Source organism: Myotis yumanensis, unplaced genomic scaffold (assembly GCF_028538775.1).
Source record: "Myotis yumanensis isolate MYYU_CA2020_CCGP unplaced genomic scaffold, mMyoYum1.0.hap1 SCAF_6, whole genome shotgun sequence".
Lineage (NCBI taxonomy): Eukaryota > Metazoa > Chordata > Mammalia > Chiroptera > Vespertilionidae > Myotis > Myotis yumanensis.
In genome coordinates this window covers 10,323,977-10,347,839 of record NW_027223757.1, presented here as the reverse complement: position 1 = coordinate 10,347,839, position 23,863 = coordinate 10,323,977, and the positions used below count along the sequence as shown (strand labels likewise).

At 45.6% G+C, this 23,863-nt stretch overlaps 1 protein-coding gene across 5 annotated transcripts in view; it reads left to right on the top strand.

Annotated features, from left to right (window-relative positions):
• The window catches only part of UST (uronyl 2-sulfotransferase), a 264,274-nt gene that overhangs the window by 159,061 nt on the left and 81,350 nt on the right, over window positions 1–23,863 (top strand). For all 5 annotated transcript variants that reach the window (XM_070417497.1, XM_070417500.1, XM_070417499.1 and 2 more), the window contains exons 4-5: window positions 1,340–1,419; window positions 10,544–10,697. In XM_070417497.1, coding sequence (XP_070273598.1) covers window positions 1,340–1,419; window positions 10,544–10,697 — 234 coding nt within the window. The remainder of the gene's footprint in view (window positions 1–1,339; window positions 1,420–10,543; window positions 10,698–23,863) is intronic.

Below are 23,863 nucleotides of genomic sequence, written 5' to 3'. Positions count from 1 at the left end.
GTGACTAAGCAAGAAGTTTTATTACCAAAAACAAGCACCAAGGGCTTGTGGAGGGGGGCGGGAGGGTGAGAGGGTAAACAGTAAAGAGCCAGATTTCAATTTCCTTTTATGCCCAAGCCTAGACAGATCATTATTTACCCGTGTCCGCCACTGACAAACAAAAGCACAGGGTTTTGAAACGGCAAGTCATTTACTTTAAAATTCAATTTCATATCTTCAAACAACCATTGTGAGTATGAATATCTAATAAAAGGACCAGACGTTGGCATCCGAGTGTAGCATCTACAAAGCATGTACTAGTGGGAGTTAATTTATTTAACAGATATTTACTGAGCGTTGTATGTGTGTCACTGTACACTAGACAGGAGGCACCAAGGCAAGACCAGGCTCTCTCTCCTGCTTGAGACACGTGGAGTTGCAAGCTCTGGTTTTATTGTTGTTGCTGCTGCCGCACTTACCATGTGAATGCCTGTTTTTCTTTCCAGTTTTCAACTTGAACTAATTCATAAAATATGAAATGCTGGACTTATGATGTACTTCCAGAGTAGCCATTTTCAATGTGCCTCTTAAAAATTCCACAGTGTGTCAGTTTTGATGGAGCCAATTAGGAAATCTAAGGAAAGTAGAATTTAGGAAGCCAGGGAGTCATAAGAATGCTTGGAATTTCTAAGAGATTTTACTGAATGTTTTCTGTATCGTGACATGTTCCAGAAGACCATAAATGTTAGTTTATATGAATATAAACTACGTCTTGCCTTGCCGATAATGGTAAATAAATAATTCAGATGACCACCCACCAGAACCCAAGACGTTGGGGGGTTTTGTGTGTTTCCTATGAAATATTGGCTTTACTGTAAATGTTTATACTCAGAGAGAAAAAACAATGATGCATTGTCTCATTTTACTCCCACTTTTAAATTCTGCAAAATGATTTTCAAATATTTCTGCATCTCCCATTAATATCCTTATAGAAATATAACATAATGATTAACCTCTTGTCTTGGTGTGACTTTAATGGAAGGAATTAAAGGCATTTTTCTTATTTGCATTTTTGAACAGCAATACACTGACTTCTCCAGTTAAAATTAATTATTCTGTCACATTGTTTTCATGGTAGCAATCAACTAAATTAAATACAGGACTATAAATCTGGACAGCACTGTTTTATTCAGTAAGAAGCCGTAAGTCAAGTTCATAAATGTTGCACAAAACACAGCTGTTTGGCTCCAGTCCAGGAGGTAGTAAGGGAGGATGAAAGGAGTTGGGGAGATAACCTTTAGCTTAATATGGCTTGGAAAATTAGATCCTATATATGCTAATTTTGTACTTTTTTTAATAGATGGAACTGATTAAAAATATAAGTACTGCCGAACAGCCCTATTTATTTACTCGACATGTTCATTTCCTCAACTTCTCAAGGTAAGATATTTTCCCGTTTAATGGTTTTCTTTTCCATTTATTTTCAGGACTTAGACTCCTTCTAACAAACAATTACTTTAAAATCTACCTTCATTTCCAAGGTGGTGTAATCGCCTTTGAAAAGCCTTTTTTAATCCTGTTATTTTTGCTGTGAAGGGGTCAAAAATTTGAAATATTTGGACAAAAGCTTCATTTCTTTCTAAAATACTAATCTCAAATCTTATGAAAAGTTGAAATTATCTTTAATGAGAAGCCATTTTACCTGATAGTTCTTTTATTTTAAAAAATCAGATTTTGTACTAAAAGACATAATTTGGGAAGTAAGACATGGGTATTTTATTTTATTTTTTAAAATATATTTTTATTGGTTTCAGAGGAAGGGGGAGAGAGAGAGAGAGATAGAAACATCAATGATGAAAGAGAATTATTGATCGGCTGCCTCCTGCATGCCCCTACTGGGGATCGAGCCCGCAACCTGTGCATGTGCCCGTGACCAGAATCGAACCCGGGACCCGTCAGTCCAAAGGCTGATGCTCTATTCACTGAGCCAAACCAGCTAGGGCAAGACACAAGCATTTTAACAGAAATATTTAATTGCACATTTTTGTACAACTTGAACCCACACAGGACTCTGGAAATGACCTAGTGGTGAAGTGCCTGCCTGTTTAATACTCACCTGACTAGGCTAAGCCTTGCATGTTTGATGCTGATGGGGTATTTTAGGAATCTGTTTTTTCTTCGTCTGCAGGGACTTTCTGATAATAATGTAAATTTTTCAAATTTAAGTTTTTAGACCCTTGATTTGTGAAGTTGTTAATTGTGAGTTCTGGGCATTCTCTTACTCAGGGATTCATTTGCATGGGCTCCCTTGTCACTGGGCTTTGCTGTGAATGGGAAGTCCTCAGATTCTTCCTCTCCTCTCGCTGGCCCATGTCTGAGCTCACAGCTGTACCCCTGGCAGAGCACTAGGTCCAGAGACAGATCCACTGACCAGCCCGGGACCCTGGGCCTCCCTCATCAACCAACTGACTGTTATTCCCGTAGAAATACTAGCACCTCGCAGGTCCATAGAAAGCACTGGATTGTCCTACTGGCTTGTGCTGGCCTAATGCTCCCTGAGGGCCAGGCACCCAGGAAGGCCCTGAGTGTTCCCAGCTCTGCTGGCCACAGGATGCCTATCAACCTAAGGGGGTGGAAGAAGGTTTTAGCCTTCAAAGGACTTCCCTGACTTACCCCAGGCCCAGTGCAAATTAAGTGTAAAGAGAATGAGATTCAGCAAAGCAAGTTATTAAGCAGCAAAGAGGAGTTTGCTGCCTTATCTTTGAAAGCAAGCTTCCCCTGAGGTTTCCAGCCTGCTTGCTAACCAAGGTTCCTGGGACAGGGAATAGGTGAATAGGACACCTGCACATTATCCTCAGTGGCCCAGGGCCATGCACCAGGAGAGCTGGTTCCCAGCCACATTTATGAAGTTGCTTGCTACAGGATTGTCTTGAGTCTGTGCCCTGCCTCTCACTTCCATTCCGCCAAGAACATATAATTCAACATAATTAGATAATGGGGACTTATTAGCTATTTTAGGCATTGCCTTTTATGACTTGTACAGCGGCGAGCTCGGCCCCTCTGACCCTTACTCTTCTCATGAGCTTCCTTCTGCGTCACCCCGCATGTCCTCCAACCTGATTCATTTCACTCTTGCTTCAGGGTCAAATCTTTACAACCAAAACAAATCGCAATGCAGCAAGTCTTAGTAATGAGCTCAGGACAGAGAAAACTCTAATGACAAGCCAAAGCCCATATCTTAATTGGAGCAGCAGAGCTGGGCCCAGGGCGATGACTGTATTATATCCTGGCCCCTAATGTCGAAAACCTGTTCAAGAGTTTAATCTTGATTAATTTAATTCAGAAAGAAAGAAAAAAGATAAATACCTTTAGAAGACACCACATCTGCAGCAAACAGTGTTGGTCTGGGTGTTAGACCTTCTCACTGACCGTGATTCTGGGCGAGCAGTTTAACCTCTTGGGGGGTCTCTGTGTTTCTATCTGTAAAGTAGGGCAGTTCCTGCCACTACCACCTTATACGGATGCCCTAAGCACATGAAGGAAAGCCTTTCAGGTTCTCTGGAAAGAAAAACATTCTATGTAGTCAAAGTGGCTTTGAAAGGCATCTCGGCAGGAGTCTGGCCGTGGGTTGGCTCCTGCTGTGGGTAGCCTCCTGGTGTCTCTATCTAATGCTTTGAGGGCGGGGCCCTGCTCCTGCTGGTGACTCCTCCATTCCATTTTGTTCAATTAAACACATGTTTATTGAGGACCCCCTGCCCCCTGGACACTGCCCTAGGACTGGGGCTTCTGCAGGGAACGAGAAACATTGTCCTTGCCTTCAGGCAACTGTAAACTCTTCTCCCATTAATGAAGAAGTGGCAACAAAGTGTGATGAACTGGAGGAGAAAATCACAGGGTCTCCTCCAGAGGAAGTGGGAGGTAGGACCCTCCACCCTGAAAAGCAAGACTGGAGGGCATTGCGAGCAGGAGCCATCTCTGCTGGGATGTGAGGGGTGGGCCAGCTTTGGACAGATTGAAGGGGAAGACATTGGCGGCCCAGGAACCAGCATGAGCAAAAGCAGGACAAACAGAGAGATGGAGAGCACCCAGCGAATGGAAACTGCAGTGCATGGCAGCCCAGGCTGTAAGCAGGCAAAGGCAGAGACCGAGCTGGCCAGTTCTGCTCCTTTAATAAGCTCATGCTAACCACGGGAGCAGCCTCACCCCTCTTCCCAGCCACATGCACAGGGCCGGGGCCTTAGGTGCAAGACCTCCGGAAACGGGTAGAATGACAAATTGAACTTTCATTCTTTATAACACGATGTTCTACTCACAGAACATGGGAAGTTAAAAATCACCTTTTTCTTTTTCAAGGGAATAGATTTATTTCAGGAAAATGTCTCAGGTATAAATGGGCAAAGTGTGGGCATACAAAAAAAGCGCCCCAAAATATACAATGAGAGAGAAACAACGGAGTTGGGGCTTGTTAAGAGGGCTTCCATGTGTTTTTAAAGTGCGTTTTATATTTTGAATTGTAACGCCTAGAGATCATTGACTGCTCCTAATAAACCTGCCCTGATCATTGCTGACAGGCATGTGGCTGGCTTGTTTCAAGATAATGAGGTTATTAAGAGAAGAATCGATATTGCAACCCAATATTCTTTGTTGATGTTTTATTTCTAATCTTCCTTACATTCTTGACGTGTTACAAGGTACTTGCTGGTGAGCAGAATGTAAGAATCAAAGTCTGGCCTCTCCCCCCACACATTCTTTTGCACCAGAATTTCCTGAACTTCTGAAGGGTATGGCATTATATCAAAATGAATTGCTCCTTAATTCTCTGCACACACCGCCCCCCGCCCCCCCCCATTAATGGGTCATTGTTACCTTGAAGTTTAGACACTCTGAGAAATGTTATCCTGTGAGCTTCTGGCTATTCAATAGCTGACTTATTTCATTTATTCATCATCTAGGTACCCTTCTGTATTCCTCCTTTGTCCTTGCTTTAGAGCTAGAAGGAACCATTTCACCATATCCAGTTTTATTAATTCAACCATGGAAAACAACAGTATTGGGCCAGTCTAGTGTTTTTGTGGTTACGTTGGGGAAGATTTCCTGCCAGAGGAGAGATGAACACAAGCACACCGAAACTTCGGCCTTTGGTATGGATTGGGGGCGGCTCCCGCGGCAGTGCTCTCTCACACACGGCCAAGAGTTTTCCACCCGGACTAGCTGGGGAATTGAGTCCAAATTACCTTGGTCTAAGAGATACAACTCTTTTCCATGATGGTTAAGGAGGAGTTTTAATATCTGCATACTATGGTTTCATGTGTCTGTCCCCAGTTATCAAAGTAACTTCAAGAACTGTAATTTTTGAAAAGGTTTAACTTCCCAACATCAACAGCATGGCTTTAAGTTTGTCTTAGATCGACACACTGGAAAAAATGTGACAGGCAACTCAATTTGTCTTCCTCCTGCCCCTACTTTTTGTTTGTTTGTTTCCTAAACTTTTGGGGGGGGGGCAGTAATTCTTTTTTCAATTCACAATTCCCCTCATCCCCCAACTTGGGTCCTGCAAGGACAACGTTGTGAAGTTCTGTGTCAGAGCTCAGTACTATCAGAATAGTCCGAGTGAATGACAGGCGATATCAATGTGCTAAATAATTTCAAACTACCACCTCTCTGAAGCTTTCTTATGTCCTTCTTCCTTTCTCACCATGACCCCCTCACCCTGCTTTGCTTCCATTTCTATTTCATCTTTTGTCTCAGATGATGGCTCCAATACCAACACTAACTTACAAAAGCAAAACATTTAAAACGAAATCAATCACTAGAGAAGCTGGCAGGGTGCACTGTGCAAGGGATGGCCTTTTGGACACTCCGTCTCTTTCTTTAAAGGGAAGTCTTATTACTGACGTGAACAAAGTCTGCCCTCTGATGGCATTATTTAACAAAACAAATCTGATCTTGCTAAGTTAATTCTATAACACAGTTGGGTTTCCACTTCTTATTTCTAAACGTTGACTTTGTTTTTACTCTCATTAGCGAAGTGATCCTTTTAAATGCTGTGCCCTGCAGCTCTCTTTTGTAGTGGTCACCAAGCCTCAAACGTCGAAGACAAAGATAGTGACCCCTTTCTTTACCTACTTCAGCAGAGCCCAGAAGTTTGATTTGAAAATGAGAGATTTCTCTCAGTTTATCCCATTTCAGCACAACAGAACTGATCTTCCTAAAATGGCCATCTCTTCCTCACTCTTCCCTTCTCACTCTGTAGTGAGTGTACCCTGCGGCTACCTGAGGGTTAGCATAACCTGGACTTGCCCTGAGCTCACTTCCCTGCGCATGGGAAGGACCTTCCTCCTGGTCATCTGCTTACATCCTGTCTTATCAAGCCATCTTCCTCTCTGAGCAAGAACCCCAACTCCAGTGGCTCAACTGCCCACCCCCTTCACCCTGTTTGTCTCCACTTCCTACTAAATAAATGTTCTGCCCTAGACAGGGAGCAGAGTGGCTGAGTCTCTTCTGATTGTGTTTTGTGATGGGAGGCCCTATACGGGACAGCTAAGACCAAGTGTCCACTTATTAGGATTGTGAGGGTGGAGGGTGGACTTCCTACCCCATGAGTGGTCCATTACTGGCCTTAGCTTCTAGCAAAGGACCATTCAATAACCACCGCTACTGGCCCCACACCCTAGGCAGCTCCTCATCTGCCCCCAATCATCTGCTTTCCCAGGAGGGCGTTTCTCTCACTTCAAAGTGTCCCGTCCCTCATTACAAAGATCAAAGCTGTGGACTGCCAGCCTCAGTATTTTCATCTTTTATTGTAGGTAACAGGACAAGGATAACTTCAACTTTCAGGCCAGAAGTTACAAAGAAGATAGACTTTGGGTGGAATGGTGGTAACCAGGGGCTAGGAGTAGGGGGGGAGAGGAGACTTATTGTTTAATGGGCACAGAGTTTCTGTTTGGGATCATCAGAACCTTCTAGAGATGTGTGTCGGTAAAAGTGTACCTAAAATTCTTATCCAGGTGCTTTGTGTAGCTCATCAAAAAGGTAACTAATGTTGCCAAAGAGGTAATCGATTGAGGTAGCAGAGGGGGAAGAAAACCTCAAAGCGAGATATTTGAAAATGCATGAAAAAAATGAGAACCATGCAGTTATTATTCCTAGAGAATTATATGCTGCTTTGGATCTTTGTGTTCTCATCAAGAAAAGAAAAATAGAAATAATATGATAAATTTGCAGAGGACCAGAAGGAGACCCATAGAAGTGATTAAAGTGTTGGTGAATATGACCTATATACAAATAAATGCCAAAGAAATGGGAAATCCCTGCTATTTTAGGATAACTAAAAAGAGAACTTCAAATATGCAATCATTGTTGTGGTGACCAAGGGACAAGAGGGTGTGTTGTTAAGTGAAAAACAAAATTATGGCCTGATTCTACTCTCTCCTGTTCACACAACCCTGTCATGAGCTGTGGTCACCACAATATTTTACAGCTCAATAAAGACCAAATTAGAGCAAACACTAAAGGAGTTTTAAACACACACACACACACACACACACACACACACACTCACATTAAAGGAATTAAAATTGAAGCTGAAAAGTCTAAAAGTTGTAAAAGCCCATGAAGAGAAGCTAATCCTTTGTGTGGACTGGATCAAACAAAAGGAAGTTCCCACAAAAGGAAGATTAGTAATCTGGGGTGCGTGTAACAAAGACCCCTCGACTGTGGGGTGGACCCATAGGATGGACTTTGCAGGGAGGCTGTGGAATCTTCTCTCGGGGGATTGAACAAGAAGGCGGTGGGAAGTGGGGGCAGGGCGTACACAGCATCTTCCTCTAGAATGGAATCAGCAGCAGGCAGTAGGTTCAGTGACTCAGAGACCCTCTAAGGGTGACCAGGATTTCTGACCAGAATTTAAAAATTACTGAGAGGCGAAACTGACCCTGAGAGAGAATGGAATGAGGGTGAGACATTTCTCTCTCTCCCTGGCCTCTTTTGTATTACAGACATGCCCCTTCTGATTTCGGCAGTTTGGGAGGGAGCCATGTGTCCTGGAAAAAGGATGAGAATTGGCAGGCTGAAACTATTATCACTGTCACTTTCTGGGAAGGAGGGTATATATCAGACACCTCTCTTGCAGAAATCGCAAGAGAGAGGCTATTATATTATCTGATACTTGACAATAAATTCTTGAACTGCCTACAACTTCTGTTTTGGACAATTCCCCTGGAATTCTTGCATTGGGTTACAACATGCAAACAGGAGCAAGTCACCCATGCTCAAAACCTTGTCAATTCTCACATCTGTAGCTTTCAAGAGAGGTTGGCTGTGGCCAGACCAAGGACTATCTCATAGTGGGAAGCTGGGATTAAGTTCCATGACTGGACACATCTGCTAATTAGTCGTTCTTCACATGACATAGAAGTACAGTTGAGGTTTTAAAGCATGATACAATTTCGAGGGCTTAGTTGCATTCACATCTAATGTTCATGCTTTGTCTTCCTAAGCCCTAGAATTATTACTTTAGCTGCTATTTATCATAGATCTGAACACAATTTCATTTAGAAGAGAAAGATGCATCTAGGATGATGATGGTTAGCTGGTGATTGGCACAGCTGACTTCTGGGACTAGTTAGTTGTTGTTCAGGTAGCATTAACGTTATCTTGTGCACATATGGGGACTGACAAATTCCTGTTGGCACAGCTCACCTTACTCATGAGCAGCAAGTTGTCCAGTATGCTGTGTTCAAGGTTCCTGAATCCCATTCACATGTCCCGGTGCCTGAGATTCCACCATTGGAGTCATTTCTTTATCTTTTTTTATATTCTTGTCTCTGAAGATTCTCTTGAAAAAATGCAGAGGAGCTGAGGACAACATTGTATGAATAAACACGCAAAAAGGATTGGTGCTGTGTGTCAGCTTTCCTCCTACAACTAAGCTCTGTGATTTTGGTAGTAACATGCAAACTGATAAGCCTGCATGCAGACATTCATTTCTTCATGGTTGAGCACCTACTATGTGCCATGTACTGTACTCAGTGACATCGTTCCTGGCTCCAGGAAGTCCACAGTTTGACGGGAGAGGCAGATGTACACACAGTGTGCTAGAGGCAGGGCTTGGAGGCAGAAGACAGAGGGATGGACGCTGGGACACAGTTAATTGCTGAAGGATGTGACTGGGATTCTGGGCTGGTTTTGAAAGGTGAAGAGTCTGCCAACTGGGTAGAGGTGGGAGCAGGTTACATCAGTTTGTTTTCTTGGAGCTCTTTCTGACCCCTGACGGAGTGTCTAGGCATCCTCATCAGAAGGTCACTGGGTCACAGGGCGAGAGAAGCCTGTGGGTCCCTCAGGAGGTCCCCAGGGCAAGACCTCTGTCCAGAGCCTGGAGTGTTCTGTCTAGGCTGCTCATGTCACGGCTTGCAGGCCGTTCAAAGAGAAAGGAGAGGCACCTTACGAAAAATTCAGCCAACCTCGTCATTTTGTCTTGGGAAGGCCTAGCTCTTTGGCCAGCAGTCAAATCATTTGTCTAATTCAATTCCTTTGTGGGAGGAATTTAAAAGGAACGCCTAAATATTTGCTGTATTTTTATCTGCAATCCTTTGCCGTCACTTGAGGATGACGATGCTGATTTTTGTTGTGTACCTGAGATTCCTCCCATTTACATGTACCAATTCCAGCATCCTCTGTCCATGGTTTGGAATACAGAGTCTGGAGCCAGACCACCCAGATTCATACCCTGGCCCAGTGACTCACCCGCTCCCTGCCCCAGTTTCCCCAAATGAAGGCAGGGATAATTATGGTTCCTACTCTATTGAGATGTTGTGAGGCTGCAGTGAGACAGATAAATTCAGTATTCATAAGGTAAATGGTGAACGTTTAAGAAATGTTGACTCCCTGATCCACGTTCGGCAGAGCACTCGCCTGAGGCCATCTAAATTAGAATGTAGGGAATGTCCTGTTGACCTGCAAGATGATCAGAACGTAGCAGTCAGTTCAAACACTCACTGAGGCCTAGCCAGGTGCCTGTGGTCTGCGCCCGACCTTGGGAATGCAAACTCCAGTACAGCCTGGTCCACTCCTCAGACCTACAACCTAGTAAGAGAATTGACAAATGAGGTCATTTTTATGAACAGTCCCAGCAGCCTCCCCACAGGTCCCCAGACAGGCTCTTTCTGCACGATGATAAAATGCCTGTCGGGAAACTGCTTGCTGATTGCATTGTTCACTGGTACCTTAGCACACAGGTCTGATGATAGCAGGTTAACCTAGAGCAGTGGTTCTCAACCTTCTGGCCCTTTAAATACAGTTCATGTTGTGACCCCACCACAACATTATTTTTGTTGCTACTTCATAACTGTAATGTTGCTACTGTTATGAATCGTCATATAAATATCTGATATGCAGGATGGTCTTAGGCGACCCCTGTGAAAGGGTCATTCGACTGCCAAAGGGGTCGCGCGCGATCCACAGGTTGAGAACCGCTGACCTAGAGGGAGACAGTGTCTGTCTCAGCGGTTTCTTTCCCTCCAGAAGTGACGGGTTGTAACCGTCTCTGTGTTCGTGTGCTTGTTAGGTTTGGAGGAGACCAGCCTGTCTACATCAACATCATCAGAGACCCCGTCAACCGGTTTCTGTCTAATTACTTCTTCCGTCGATTTGGAGACTGGAGAGGGGAGCAGAATCACATGATCCGCACGCCCAGCATGCGGCAGGAGGAGCGCTACCTGGTGAGTCCTGTTGCGGCCAAGAGGTGGTTGCCCCCCTGCCCTGGGAGCAACTCCTGGGGCTGGGAAGCTCTCCCTGCCTGCCCATGGCATCCCCATGGCACCTCCACAGAGCCTGTGTGGCGAGGGCTCTTCCTTGGGGAGGAAGTTTTTGCCAGTGAAACACTGTTCCGGATGACCCGGGTCATAATGAACTCTTTCCAATGACTTTCCAATCTTGCTGTCCTCGGCTTGATGTTAGCGCTAGAATTTAGTCCCAGAGCAGAAATGATCTTTCCCTGTGGGCATCGCTCTCTGAGGGTCATGTTCTCAGACCTCATCCCATTCAGTTCCCATGGCAATCCTAGGAGGGAGAGGTGCTTTCAGGCGAGGACTCTGATGTTCCAAGAAGATGTGGGACTTGCCCAAGTTGGGGCCCCCCGGTAAGGGGCATAGCTGTAACTGTCTGTCTCTGGGTCCTCTTGACTTGAAGGCCAGGGTCCTTTGCTCCACAGCACAACAAAATCAGGCCACCTCTGCAAAAATGGCATGCCTTTTCTGCACTGTGTTTCGGGATGCTCAGCTCCAGAGAAATGTGGGTTTTGACCTCAGTCATTATTTCCAGGGTGCTGCGTTGGAAACAAAAATAGAGGGAAGACTTATGTATCTTCCTTTCCAGAATTAAAAGGAACATTTCTCACTTATTTGTGACCTAAACTGACAAAAGCTTACTGAGTAGCTGAAAGCCTGGTGTTAAGGAGGCTGAAATCCTGGTCTCTGTGGGCGAGAGAGCCCTTTGGGGTCACGCAGACCCATGCTGGGCTGTCAGCACAAACAAAGAAAGAGGAGAAAGTTATGGAGGGATCAGTGCACATCTATCTCCACTGCTGGAAACGAGCACTGAGCCTGCACCCCCTGCTGAGGGGGCTGTGGCAGTATCTTGGTAGCTAAAGAAAGTAGTAGCATTAGTCACAGTTCTGGTGCAATGTGAAAACTTCTGTTTTCTCACTTAATTTTTTAAAATGTAATAAAGGATGTGTTTGGAGGGTGGGAGCACTTTTGGATGATGTGGAGTCTTATCCAGTGCTGCACACAGTTTTTGGATGAGCCAAGAGGAGAAACCAAGGCCTTTCCCTCACTACTCAGTATTTGCTCAACTACCCAATACTTCAATGAAATAATTCGATGGCATATTTTAAAAGTGGTTTTTAGTTTTGATGGCAAAAACCCTAATCTTTTCTTTTAAACTGCATGTTATGAATATGGCTATATATTTTCTATTCATGATGAGTGTGTATTCAGAGTACAGAACCACTGGCTGAGGAATAATGTTGACTCAGATCCTCTGTTTCTACTGGATCTCGATTAGCATTTACATCATCTTCTAAACGTACAGATCATAGTCCACTGAATCAAAATATATTTCCAGGTTTCTGACTCAATAGCCATACTCAGAAAATTAGAACCAAGTTATAGCAGAAGATGCTGGAAAACTAAAGACATGGAAACGAGTCTGATGAGTCCTGCTCTTCAAGCATTAAAGTAGGTAGGAAGTAAATCCACAGTCTACCAGAAGATGAAAGGTCATTTGGAAAAATGAGCAAGTGGAGGGACCGTCCGGAGATCCAGAATGCCTGGCGGGTGGGGAGAGGCTATTAATGAGGAGGTCAAGGAAGTCACGGAGGATGTGTAGTTTGAGCAACTATCGAGAGATGAAGTTGGATACTGGTCAGCCGGAAGAGTATAGCTCCAGGTGGAGGGGGCAGCTGGGGCAAAGGCCTGCAGTAGGCACGTGACATGTATGGCTCATTCAAAGATCAGTATGGGAGAGCAGTATGGCTGGTATAGAGCGAGGGAGGGGTAGGGAGAGGGAAGTGGCAGGTGGTGAATTGAGAGAGGTGAGAGTTGGAGACCACAGATCATATAAGGCCCTGGGAGTCACTGTGGTTACTGTAAGTGGGTTGGGAAGTAACATGAATGACCCCAAATGGAACACACTTTAATCAGTGACTCCTTCTCCTGAACCTCCACTGGAGAGCTCAGCCCTTCTCACAGCAGGAAATGCATCATCCCATCACTCTCAGCAGTTCCCTACTTCTCTCTAGGAGTTAGGACTCCTCCCTACTTCTCTAGACCTACATGTCGCTGACACCCAGATGCTTGTCCTGAGAGTCTCACAGGCTCCCACACTCAGAGTTTCCAGGGGGCTCCAGAGTAAGTGTGATTTATGTGATGGTGACCTTGAGTTGGGCAGTGCACAACCTATACCACTGCACATGGAGGTCCAGATGTTCTTCTGTGTGCGCCCCCCCCCCCCCAAAGGCTCTGTGCTGGCTCTGTCTTTTTTTTTGTGGTGGTGGGGGGCGGTGTGGTAGAGTGTCTTAACTTCTCTCCTCTCCTCCCAACAGTCTATCAGCTCTTTGAGGACAAGGTAGGGTCAGAGTTCCATCTATGTCCCGGGTACCCAGATGAGGTGCTGAAATAATGGAGACCTCAGTAGCACTCTATTTAGTCAATAAAATAAACAATGACAACAGAACATGAATGTAGGAGTTGAGAGGAATTCTCTAGATTGTTCTACCCTGTCAAGTTTTGCTATCCTGTAAGTCACTCCACATAACACAGTCTTTACACATTTACACAAAGAAGTTGTAATCATTAGGCAGAGAAGTTGTAAACATAAGAGGAAAAAGAATGCTTTAGATTCTTTTAAAATATTTTTTTATTGATTTTAGAGAGAAAGGAAGAGAGAGAGAGATAGAACTATTGAGATAGAAACATCAATCAGCTGCCTCCTGCACGTCCCCCTCTGGAGATTGAGCCTGAAACCTGGGCATGTGCCCTGACTAGGAATTGAACTGGAGACCTCTTGGTGTCTGGGTTGACGCTCCTCCACTGAGCCACACTGGCCAGGTGGTTTAGATGTGTGTGTTTTTTGAAAGCCCATAGAATGTTGAAAGTTGGAGGGGTGGTAAGTCTTCTATTTTGAGAGGCTGGTAGCTGGCTTTATGGTGCGATTTGAGAGATTCCAGGAAAATTTCCCCCCCTGGAATTCTACCCTTAAAGAGATTTGCAGGGGCCCCTTTCCACCTGTAAGCACTGCATCCTGGGAAGGGCCTGTGTCAGATGAGCTCATCAGATCATTGCTTGGCAAGTTCTCAGCAGGAGAGAGTGGGCTCCTCAAAGCAGCAGAGGCAGAAATCAGGGCGTAGGGGGTGGGGGTGGGGGGGGGCCTGAGGGACACGTGACTCCTTTATGATCTGGCCCCAGCCTGACCCGGTTAGGAAGCTGTTTTCTTGTTCAAAGGATAGTTTGTTTATTTGGAAGAAGGCAGTCTATTGCCTTTCTTTTTAATAGATGAAACTTTTTATTTCATCTCCCATTAAACCCTTGAAATAAAACGGCCCCCTGTCACAGCCTGTCCTCATTTTGGCAAGCCTGGGTGGTCAGTTGTTTGCCTCAAAAGAGGGTGTTGTTTGTGTCTCAGTGGGGTGTAGGGCAGCTGTGAGGAGACCACTGTCCCCTTGGGGAGGCCCTGCTGGGGTCGAGGGCCGGAGAGGGGACCTACAGGGTGTCCCCTCTACCAAGCAGGCAGGCGCCCTCGGGGCGCCGTGCCATGAGGCCTCTCCCTTGCACACTGTATGCACAGAGTCATCGGGGTGGCCCGAAATGGGTCTACTGACGTATCCGCATTATTCCAGATCCCAGTGCTCTGAAGCCACTCGCTTTATCCAGTTGCCAAAAACCAGACAGCTCTGCTCCTGGCCCTGAGCCTCGCGGAGCTGCTTAGCATACAGCTGAGAGAGGCCAGGGCCTGAGCCCACTCAGGGGGTGAAATAATATCATCTTGTGATGCTGGGTGGTTTGGGAGAACAAGGAAAGGGGTAAAGGAATCCCAGGATTTGCAGGGTCCCTGGAGGCCACAGGTGCAGGAATGGGGCCTGGGTTGAGGGGTGGCTTCGGGGCCCCACCAGGTGTGGAAGCCAGGCCTCCTGATTCTACAACTGTGTTGTTTGGTCACTCGGACTTTATGTTGGACTTTCTGAATGGTGAAGAGGGACCTGGACTACGCCAAGTTTCATGCGTTTTTGAGCAAAATAATTTTGTCTGACACCATCTGTACATCCTACAAAGACATAGCTGTTATAGAAATAGTGGTGTTTTTTTTTTTTTTTTTAAATGTGCAAGCATCTTATAGCTGTTCTCCATATTTTCTGGAAACAATTAGATTTTCTACATGTTTCCAATTCTTTCCAAACTATTCTTCATTTGTATTTTCAAAAAAAAATCATCTTCACATGAATTCTTGCTAGAATGGATACTAATTCATCTTTTAGCAGCCACAGTGTGAAAAGGCAGTTCTCCTAGGCCAGTGGTCGGCAAACTCATTAGTCAACAGAGCCAAATATCAACAGTACAACGATTAAAATTTCTTTTGAGAGCCAAATTTTTTAAACTTAAACTATATAGGTAGGTACATTGTTATTAACTTAATTAGGGTACTCCTAAGGCTTAGGAAGAGCCACACTCAAGGGGCCAAAGAGCCACATGTGGCTCGCGAGCCGCAGTTTGCCGACCATGGTTCTAGGCTCATTTCTCTGAGTTCAGAACCGGAAACCCGGCTCGGGTGCCCAGGTGGCTGCCTCCCTCTTGGTGTGAGAATGACCAAGTGAGGCAGATCCGAGCCCAGAACACTTGGATGTGCCCCAGCCCATGAGCCTCTTCTCCAGCTGCAGTCCAGGCTTCTTTATTCCCAGCTGAGAAATACCTGGCACCCCAAGCCCAGCTGATGAGAGAATGAATGACCGCTAATGAAAAGCAACTGTTGTGACTTCAGAGCGAGGGAGAGCATCTCATTCCTGCTGAAGCCTCTCTCGCTCCCAGTCACTGAGTTTCCCCGAAAATGCATTTCTTACGCTGCCATTTGCACTCAGTCAGTGACACATGTGTGGCTGATGCCTGCCATTCGCTTAAAACCCTGGCCTTAGGAAGCACATGCCCCCAGATGTCAAGGTGGGCTCCTTACCTGAACTTCCTGCCACTTCTCTGTTGGCTCTCCATTGGCAGAGCGGGAAGAGAGAGAGGAAATTTTTCCAGGGAGAAAACTGCCACTGGGATACTGTTTATTCAGCTTGGCTATAAAGATGGAAAGTAATGCATGTTTAAAAGAAAAGATGCGTAATTTACAGCTTCTTACTTCATAAAGAATTCAGTGAATCATGTTGGCCCAGTTGGATTCTGGAAAAGCCTGAAACGTGTCCAGAGTCAGGGAAGGTTTGCAGAAAGCTGTGCATTTCCATCTGCTTGAAAGTTTTGGATTTTGAGGGTTCTTTAGCTGGGGATATATATATATATATATGAAATACTCGTTTCTGGAAATTTCCACTGTTCTGACTGGCTGCTGCTGTCCTGTGAATGAAACCTCAGGCTGTGCTTCTGTCCCTAACGCATCACTTTTCTTAAAGAAAACAAATAAGGGATTTGGATGATCTGCTTTTTAAGTGTTTTAGCAATATCTGTGTTTTCCACATCCTCGAAGGTAAAAAAGTAATGTTCTTTGTCTCCAACTGCTTGGCATTTGGTTTATGTTTGGAGCCTGAGACAGTGGCCTGGGTCATGGTGTGCTTAGGTGCCCTTCTCAGCTGCCCTAGGTGAGTCAGCCTCTACGGACCTTACTGTTCTCATCTGTACAATGGGGCCATATTACCTACCTTGCTTCTGTCCTAGGGGTGGCAGGAGAAAAAATTGAACACTCTACACAGAAGTGCTCTGGAAGTTCAAACTTCCCTAAAGTTTTGGCAGGACGCTTCCATCCTTGGCTCTGTCAGTGGCTCCATGTGACCTAAAGGGACCGTTTTTCTGATGAAGGTGGGGGTTCTCTTCCCTGGGGAGCAGGAGCTGCGCTTCTCATGTGGCTCAGGCCATGTTGGGCCGTGCCCTGAACCTCAGCTCCACCTTTGCTGAGATCTCAAATGGCCCCGCTAGACCCCATCCCCTGGGCATTGGTTTCTAAGGAAACTGCTTCTCTTTGTGTTCCCAACAGCTGGAGATGCGTTTTGATCCCCGACTGCTGGCATGCATTTGTCCCGAGTTTATTTACTTGGAAACCTAAGCTGGAGTAGGCGCAGGGTTGTAAAGCTGAGGAAGTAGCACAGTCTCACCCCCGGGGGTGGGGGAGAAAGGTGCCAGGGGCCCGGATGCTCTGAAAGACAATGGAGCCCCCACCTGAGAGAAGTGCCCCTTGTCCTGAGGTGTGTTGAAAGCAGGGTCCCAGGTGTTTTAGAACCAAAGAACACGCTGGAGTTTAGCAATACTTGGGAGCTTCCAGGAAACACAGAAGGTGATGCCTGTGGCAGGAAGAGAGGCAGGAGGAGCTTAGGAAACAACAAAGAGATTTTGGAGAAAAGGAGAGGCCCGAGAGAGCAGCCAGCTTGGAGCCTGGGAAGGAGAGAACAGAATGCCACCAACCAACACCCGAGAGGCCACCAGGTAACCACAGCTGCGTGCGTGGCTTACTGTGGGTTAGCAGGCTTTCCCAGGTGAGCTCATTCACCCCCACAGCATCCTTTGTAGGCAGTAGAGCTGATTGCTTTCTGGAGGCAGGAAGGGATGACCCGTGTCCTCATTCTTTTGGGCGGTTGGCAGAATTTGTGTCCTGTGGTTGTAGGATTGACGTCTTATTTTCTTGCTGGTCATCCGCTGAGCACCATCCCATTTTCTAGAAGATCTACATTTCCTAAAATGTGGCCCCCTTCCTCCATCCTCAAAGCAACCAGTGGTGGGGCGAATCCCTCATGCTTCAAATCTTTCCTCCTTTTATCTCACATCCATAAGCCGGATGGGAAGGGTTCTCCACTTTTAAGGATTTCTGTGTCTAGATTGCCACCCCCCCCACCCCCCCCCCCCCCGCCGCCAGATAATCCAGGATAATTTCCCCATTTCAAAGACTGAACCCTTAATCACTTCTGCAAAATCCGTTTTGCCACACAAAGTCCTCCATTTACACATCTCAGGGATCAGTGTATGGACAGCTTCGGGGCCCATTATCTGCCTACCACGGTGTCACCAAGGACTGCTTCCTCAGCAGGGCCTGAAGGGACTGTGGAGGGAGTGTGAGCATGACAGGCATTTTGAACTTGGCCTGTCCCATCCACTGATGGAGAGCCCACATCTGCTTCCCATCATGCCATGCTGCCATGCAGTGGCGCCAAACTATGGCTTTCCTGTCCCTTGTCTGAAAACCGAAGTGGCCACTCATACAGCTTGTTTTTTCTCCTTCTACTAGTGACCCATTCATCCACCCATTTTTTCATTCACCGTTCATTCATCTCACTATGTATTTATTTAGTACTTTCTGTGTGACAGGCACTATAGGGGGAACTGGAGATAAAAATGTTGAGCAAATATAGATTCTGGGTCTGTCCTCAAGGAACTCAGACAGGTATTAACCCAAAACTGCGCAAATGCATGTGAAATAGGCACTTCAACACATCCTATGAAGCTGAGAGACGTGGCACTATCCAGGCAGAGACTGGGGCAGGTGGCCAGTCTCTGGGTCAGAGAAGTGATGGTTGAACTTAGACCTGAAGGAAAAGAGGTGAAGGAAGAACATCCAGACACAGGGAACAGCACATCCAAAGGGCCTGTGGCAAGGGGGATACGGTGAGCATGGGGAAGAGCCAGGGGGTAGGAAAGCCCTGAGTCACTCATGCGGGCAGGCGGGGACAGGCCCCACAGAGCCCCCCAGGCCCTATTGAGGAGCACTGGGGAGGCCCTAACGGATTTCAAACAAGGAGGCATGTTAACCTGGGATCCTTGAGCTTTTACATTGTGAAAGTACTTCTGTCCTTTGGTTCTCCTTCCACAATGTTCTTGCACTCTATTTAAGGGGACATGCACTGGAACAGGAAATGTCCCCCACTTCCTCACCCACCACCCTCCTGCTCTCCTTCCTGTTCACTCACCTTTCTCTGTATTCTCATGCCTCCCCTGCTTTGCCTCACCAGGACTCCCACCTTTCACCTTATTTCCTTCTAACCCTCCAGCCCCTATTTGGAAAAGGGGTCTTTTCTTGAGCTCCAGGGGGTGGAACCCAATGTTTACATTCTCTTCTGTATCTGCCCCCACCCCATGTGGCGCTTTGAGGAACCAGAAAAGAACCTGCTATTATACCTGGAAAAAAAAAATGACAAGCAACTCAGCTACAACATATAGAGTAGAGGGGTTCTGAGGGCAGCCTGGTTAATTCGAGGCTTCTGCCGTGATCCAAGTGCTAGTCAAATCAGGGAGCTGGTGTTTATGGAGCACTGGCCCCGTTCCAGGAGCAGCTCCGGGCAGGGGCAGAGGTGGGGCTGGGGTAGCAGTGACAAACAAGTGCAAGACACCGCACTGTTCTCCCAGTGGCTAAGTGCCTGGCTCGCAACACAAGGCCCGAACTCGAAAGGCCTAACACAACAAGGAGAGGGATGATGGCTCAGGGCAGCAGCACAGGGGTTGTCATGGGTTGGGGGACATGTTTAATCAGCAAAAGAATGATGCAGACCCTCACCACCTGAGAGTTCAGGTGAGGAAAGAAATCAGTGGGAGTTGGGGTCGTCAGGGGAAGCTTCCCAGCTGAAGTGGGCACTCAGTCTTTAGGGACAAATGCAGATTGAGGCAGGGGTAAGGGTCCAGGCGCCCCAGTAAGCGGAGTGTCTGTGAAAAGCCTGAGAGATGGAGGCTTGCTCTCTGGTGAGCAGCCCAGCTCAGCTGGAACGGAGGGCCTGGGGAAGCCAGGAGCTTCGGGGCGGCGATGCAGTTCTCCAGATGTCCCGAGGAAGGGGAAGCAACTGGGCCGCTGGCTGCCAGATCAGGTTCGCCTGACCTGCTTTCTCCACTGAAGGTCCCATCGGGGGCATCAAACCCAGGCCTGCAGAGCACAGCCAGGTGCATCCTGCTGGCTGCCACCTGTCAGCTGAGCTCATCTTCTCAGGACCCCACCCTCACTGTGAGTCACTGGCCCAGCCGGGCTGGGCCGGCCGCAGCTGCCTCCTCTCTGGGCTCAGCCTTGTACCCCTGCTGGGACAGGTGGCTCTATTTACCAAGGCGGTGCTGCTCAGCCTGGCAGCTCATGAATCACCCCGGGGGCTTTAGAAACTACACATGCCTGTGTCCCACACCCAGGGGCTCTGGATTAAGTGGTCAGGGGTGCAGCCTGGGCTTTGGGAATTTTTAAAAGCTCCTGAAGTGATGCCAACGTGTAGCTAAGTAAGGTTGAGCCACTGAGGAGTGGCGCCCATCCAGTCTGGGCTGTATTAGCAGGGGCTGTGTTCACTGACAGACACACCTCACGGATACCTTCTAGAAGCTTACTTTCTGTATCCTCTGCCCACTTGGAAAGAGCTACATTTGCCCTCCCCTCAGAAAAGTTTCTATTTGTTAGGCTTTTAATAGACATGTGCAAATAAATGTAAGGTTTCCTGTACTTATGAATCCTCGGTACATGTCTTAAGTTAGGCTTTCTTCTAATTTGGAGTGGGTAATATTTTTTATACAGAAACCAAAGAGTATGTTATACTGTGCATTTAAGATCTCGCTTCAGGAAGCTGAGCTTTTGGCAATGAAACAGAGAGTGAACGCTCTAGTAAATAAAATATTTTAGCATGAGGCCGTATTTTTATTTAGTCGGTGAAGCATTGGAAACCCATTGCCATCTCTTCAAAGAGACACGTGTCACTCTTTAAATGCAGGCTAGTTCATCCAGAATACATATAAATGCTAAACTCAAAGACCCGTGAAACAGAACCACATTTTACATTTCCCGCAGCCAGGAAATAATGTTTAAAATAATGTTCTTTAAATGCAGTCAGGGAGCTTGCTTTCAAAGAAGCTGCGGAGTGAAGTTTCATATAAATTGCAAAGCGAATGCCTCAATTGATATGTGTTAACCTTTTTGAATTTCAGACTCTGTACTTGTTTCTCAGAACCTGCCACACCACTATCGTTGTCCTCCATTTGCTTTGCCAGATTATAATTCTTTTTTCTCCACTTAACTGTTTAGCATATACAGCAAAAAAAAAAATCCCCAAAGGTGGAATCACCTCCAAACATGTTCTTAAAAAAATATTTTGCCAAGTCTGAAGGCAGATAGGAAAAGTCAGTGAAAACATCTAAGAGATTTATTGGAATCTCAGCTTGAATTCAAATTGCAAGTACTTATGAAAGTGTCAATATTAACACGAAATAGCTGGCAGTTTTTCTAATAAATGTAAATTGAATTAGCTAGTGTGTGATTGGAAAAATGCTTGCTTCGCTTAGGCTGTCTCAAAACAAGTCTCGGATCTGTTAGCTATGGCAGCCTTGCCCTCTAATGGCTGGAAATTGAAGGGCAAGACCAAGTCTTTTTTTTTTTTCCTAGTTTTATTGACATATCTCTCTGTATGACTAAATACTTTTGACTACAAAGAGGATAGAAACTAAGAAGAGGGAATGGCTGACAATTGAGCACCATATCAAAGCATGGGGCACACTGTAGACAGAATGAACATGTCCTTAAAAGGCGACAGCTAATAGGGGCAGAGGGCCCACGCATGCTCAGTGCCTTGGAGCTTCAGGGCCATCTCCCACAGAAATACGTATTATACAGATATCTGATCTCCTGAAATGCAACGGAAAGGTCCAAGTCATCATAATATGAAAAAATTTAAATGCCTGTGAAAGTTATAGAATAATCAAGCCTGCAAATTGGGAAGGGCCTGGCTCCTAATCGGCTGGTTCTGCAGAGCACACTTAGCAAAGCACTTAGTTCCCTTTCAGGATCGACTAATGAGTGTCACAGACATGTGGATGGGCAGGAATCTAATAAGTAGTTTGATTTTATCCCATGTGACATTTTCATTGATTTAGGAAAGCGGCCAGGGATGAATGGGTCAGCCAGCTCTAGGCATGGGCCATGTTTTCTCTGACTCTAAACCCTATTCATGGTTGAATGAAAGAATTGTAACCAAAACCTACACAGTTGTATGACAAATACAGCTTTAAACAAACAGCTCCGCATGTCATATTGCAAAGTTAAAACACAATGGAATTGTATCAACATTCAACTAGATGTTTCTGTACTCGTTCCCTATGAAAGAGGAAGGTAACCCTGGTGTGACTTTTATAGTAAGATGGCTGCCCCTTCGCCGCCTGTGAACTTAAACACTCACTTCCAGTTTTTAAAATAAACGAACCTGTTGGAGACTTAGAGAAGGAATCATCAGATGCATAAAAGAAAGTTACCAAGTTCAGTAAGAGATGAAACTTTGATGACAGTGAAGCTCAGATATAATTATGCCATTCCATATCTGATCCCTAGTAATAAAAACCCTGCAAGATGAACAGAAGTGACCTAAACCCAGGCAATCAGATTAGCTTCGACCAACTTTGATTACTGTTCATCTTTATTTCTCCAGGTAATTATTATTCCTTGTGGATTCTATTTATTTTTTACTTGTTAACATATAGCTTCGTAAATCCTTCACATTGTTTCATGTTTGTATAGGTCTTATATTTTTAACTCAAATGTAATTCTCTCTGATAATAGGACATCATCTTTTATAACCTTAGCACCCCTCACCACTCCCTGGGTGACATCTGGCCCAGCCCCCAGGTACAAAGTGTACAGAGAATAGTGATGTTTGCCTCTTCTCCCTACTTGCACACCCAACTTCAGTATAATTTGAACACCTATAGTGCTGGGAATAGCTGTGCAAGGTGGGTGTGTGTTCCTACATCCTGCTTCTACCCCACACAGAGATATCCATCTCCTCCTCTGTCCCCTTATCAGTGGGTGGTACCCCATCTGGTCAGTCATCCCCACCTGCTTTCTCTCCCCAACCCCCCAACTTTCTTAGCCAGCACCTTAGCCTGGAATCCTCCTGAAAGGCAAGGGTTTGGGACAAAGGTGTTAGAATTTGAACAGTGATCCCAGGACTGGAGTAATGGAGAGAGAAACAGGGAAGGACAATACAAAGGGGTGTCCTCACAATGGTCACTCTTGGGAAACCAAGGCTCAAGCCTGCTAGGACTCTGTGAGGACAGTGTAGGATTCCCAGAGAATTCTTTCCTGCTCGAGGAAAGAAAGAGGGGAACATTTATCCATTCATCTCATCCTTCGTTGTCCAACTTGCCCCATGAAGCCTTAACTCCCCAACATCGGGACTATGCACACGTGTGTGCCACATGGGTTCCTATGGCTGCCCCACGGGGAACAGAAAGCAGGGATATGTCCAGCTGCCGAGGCAGGTTGCTCTTGGGTTACCTCTGCATGAATTTTGTGGCTGCAGCAATAGCTGGAGGCAAAAGTGGCCTAGAGGACACGAGGCAGGGCATGAGTGTCGAGCTGTAAAACTTGTTGCTTCTGTCCCCTTAACTTCTCTCAGATCAATTCTTATCAGTGATCATCAGTAAAGGTCTCTCACTTTTTACCCAGATATCTGCAAAAGCCTCGTGCACGATCAACCTGTCTCCAGTTCATCATCTTCTAACCCATAGTCAAAGTATTCGGTGAACAAATCTGCTGTCGCCATTCACCTGCTTAAAACTCTTATTTCTATTCCCTAAGTGTAATATTAGCTATTGATGCTATTATGATAGTATCATTGTTATTTGATCAAAACATATACATCTGTGAACCTACAATTATCTTATTAAAAATTTCAGTTAAAATACACATCACAAGCATTAGAGAAGGGGTTGGTTAGTCAATGAATAGAGTAGGAAAAATGGAAATGAGAATGTGCCTCTTCTGGAAAGAAGATGTGAGAAGCTTGGTTTGATTAGCATTTATTTGGGAAAGCAGTAAGTGGGGGCCGGAGGGATCGGTCCAGATTATTGGGAGTGAGATCCACAGAAAGAACTTGAGAACTCATCACAGAAGGCAGGAGTCACCAAGCTTCTCAAGCAAGGAATTAAATGACATTGTGAAGTGCTGCTTTTAAGTTGTGTTACACTGAGAAAGACCTTCTTTCCTGTGAAACTACTTTTTAAAACTTTCTCCATAGTGTCATGCAGGGTTTTTATTGTAATTCATATTGTTTAAATTAAAATATTTGATCCATCTGAAATTTATCTTGCTGTCAGGTATAGCATATCAGTCCAGGATCTTTTTCTCCCAGATGGCTAACAAATTATTCCAACATTTATAGAATAATTCATCTTTTCCACACTAA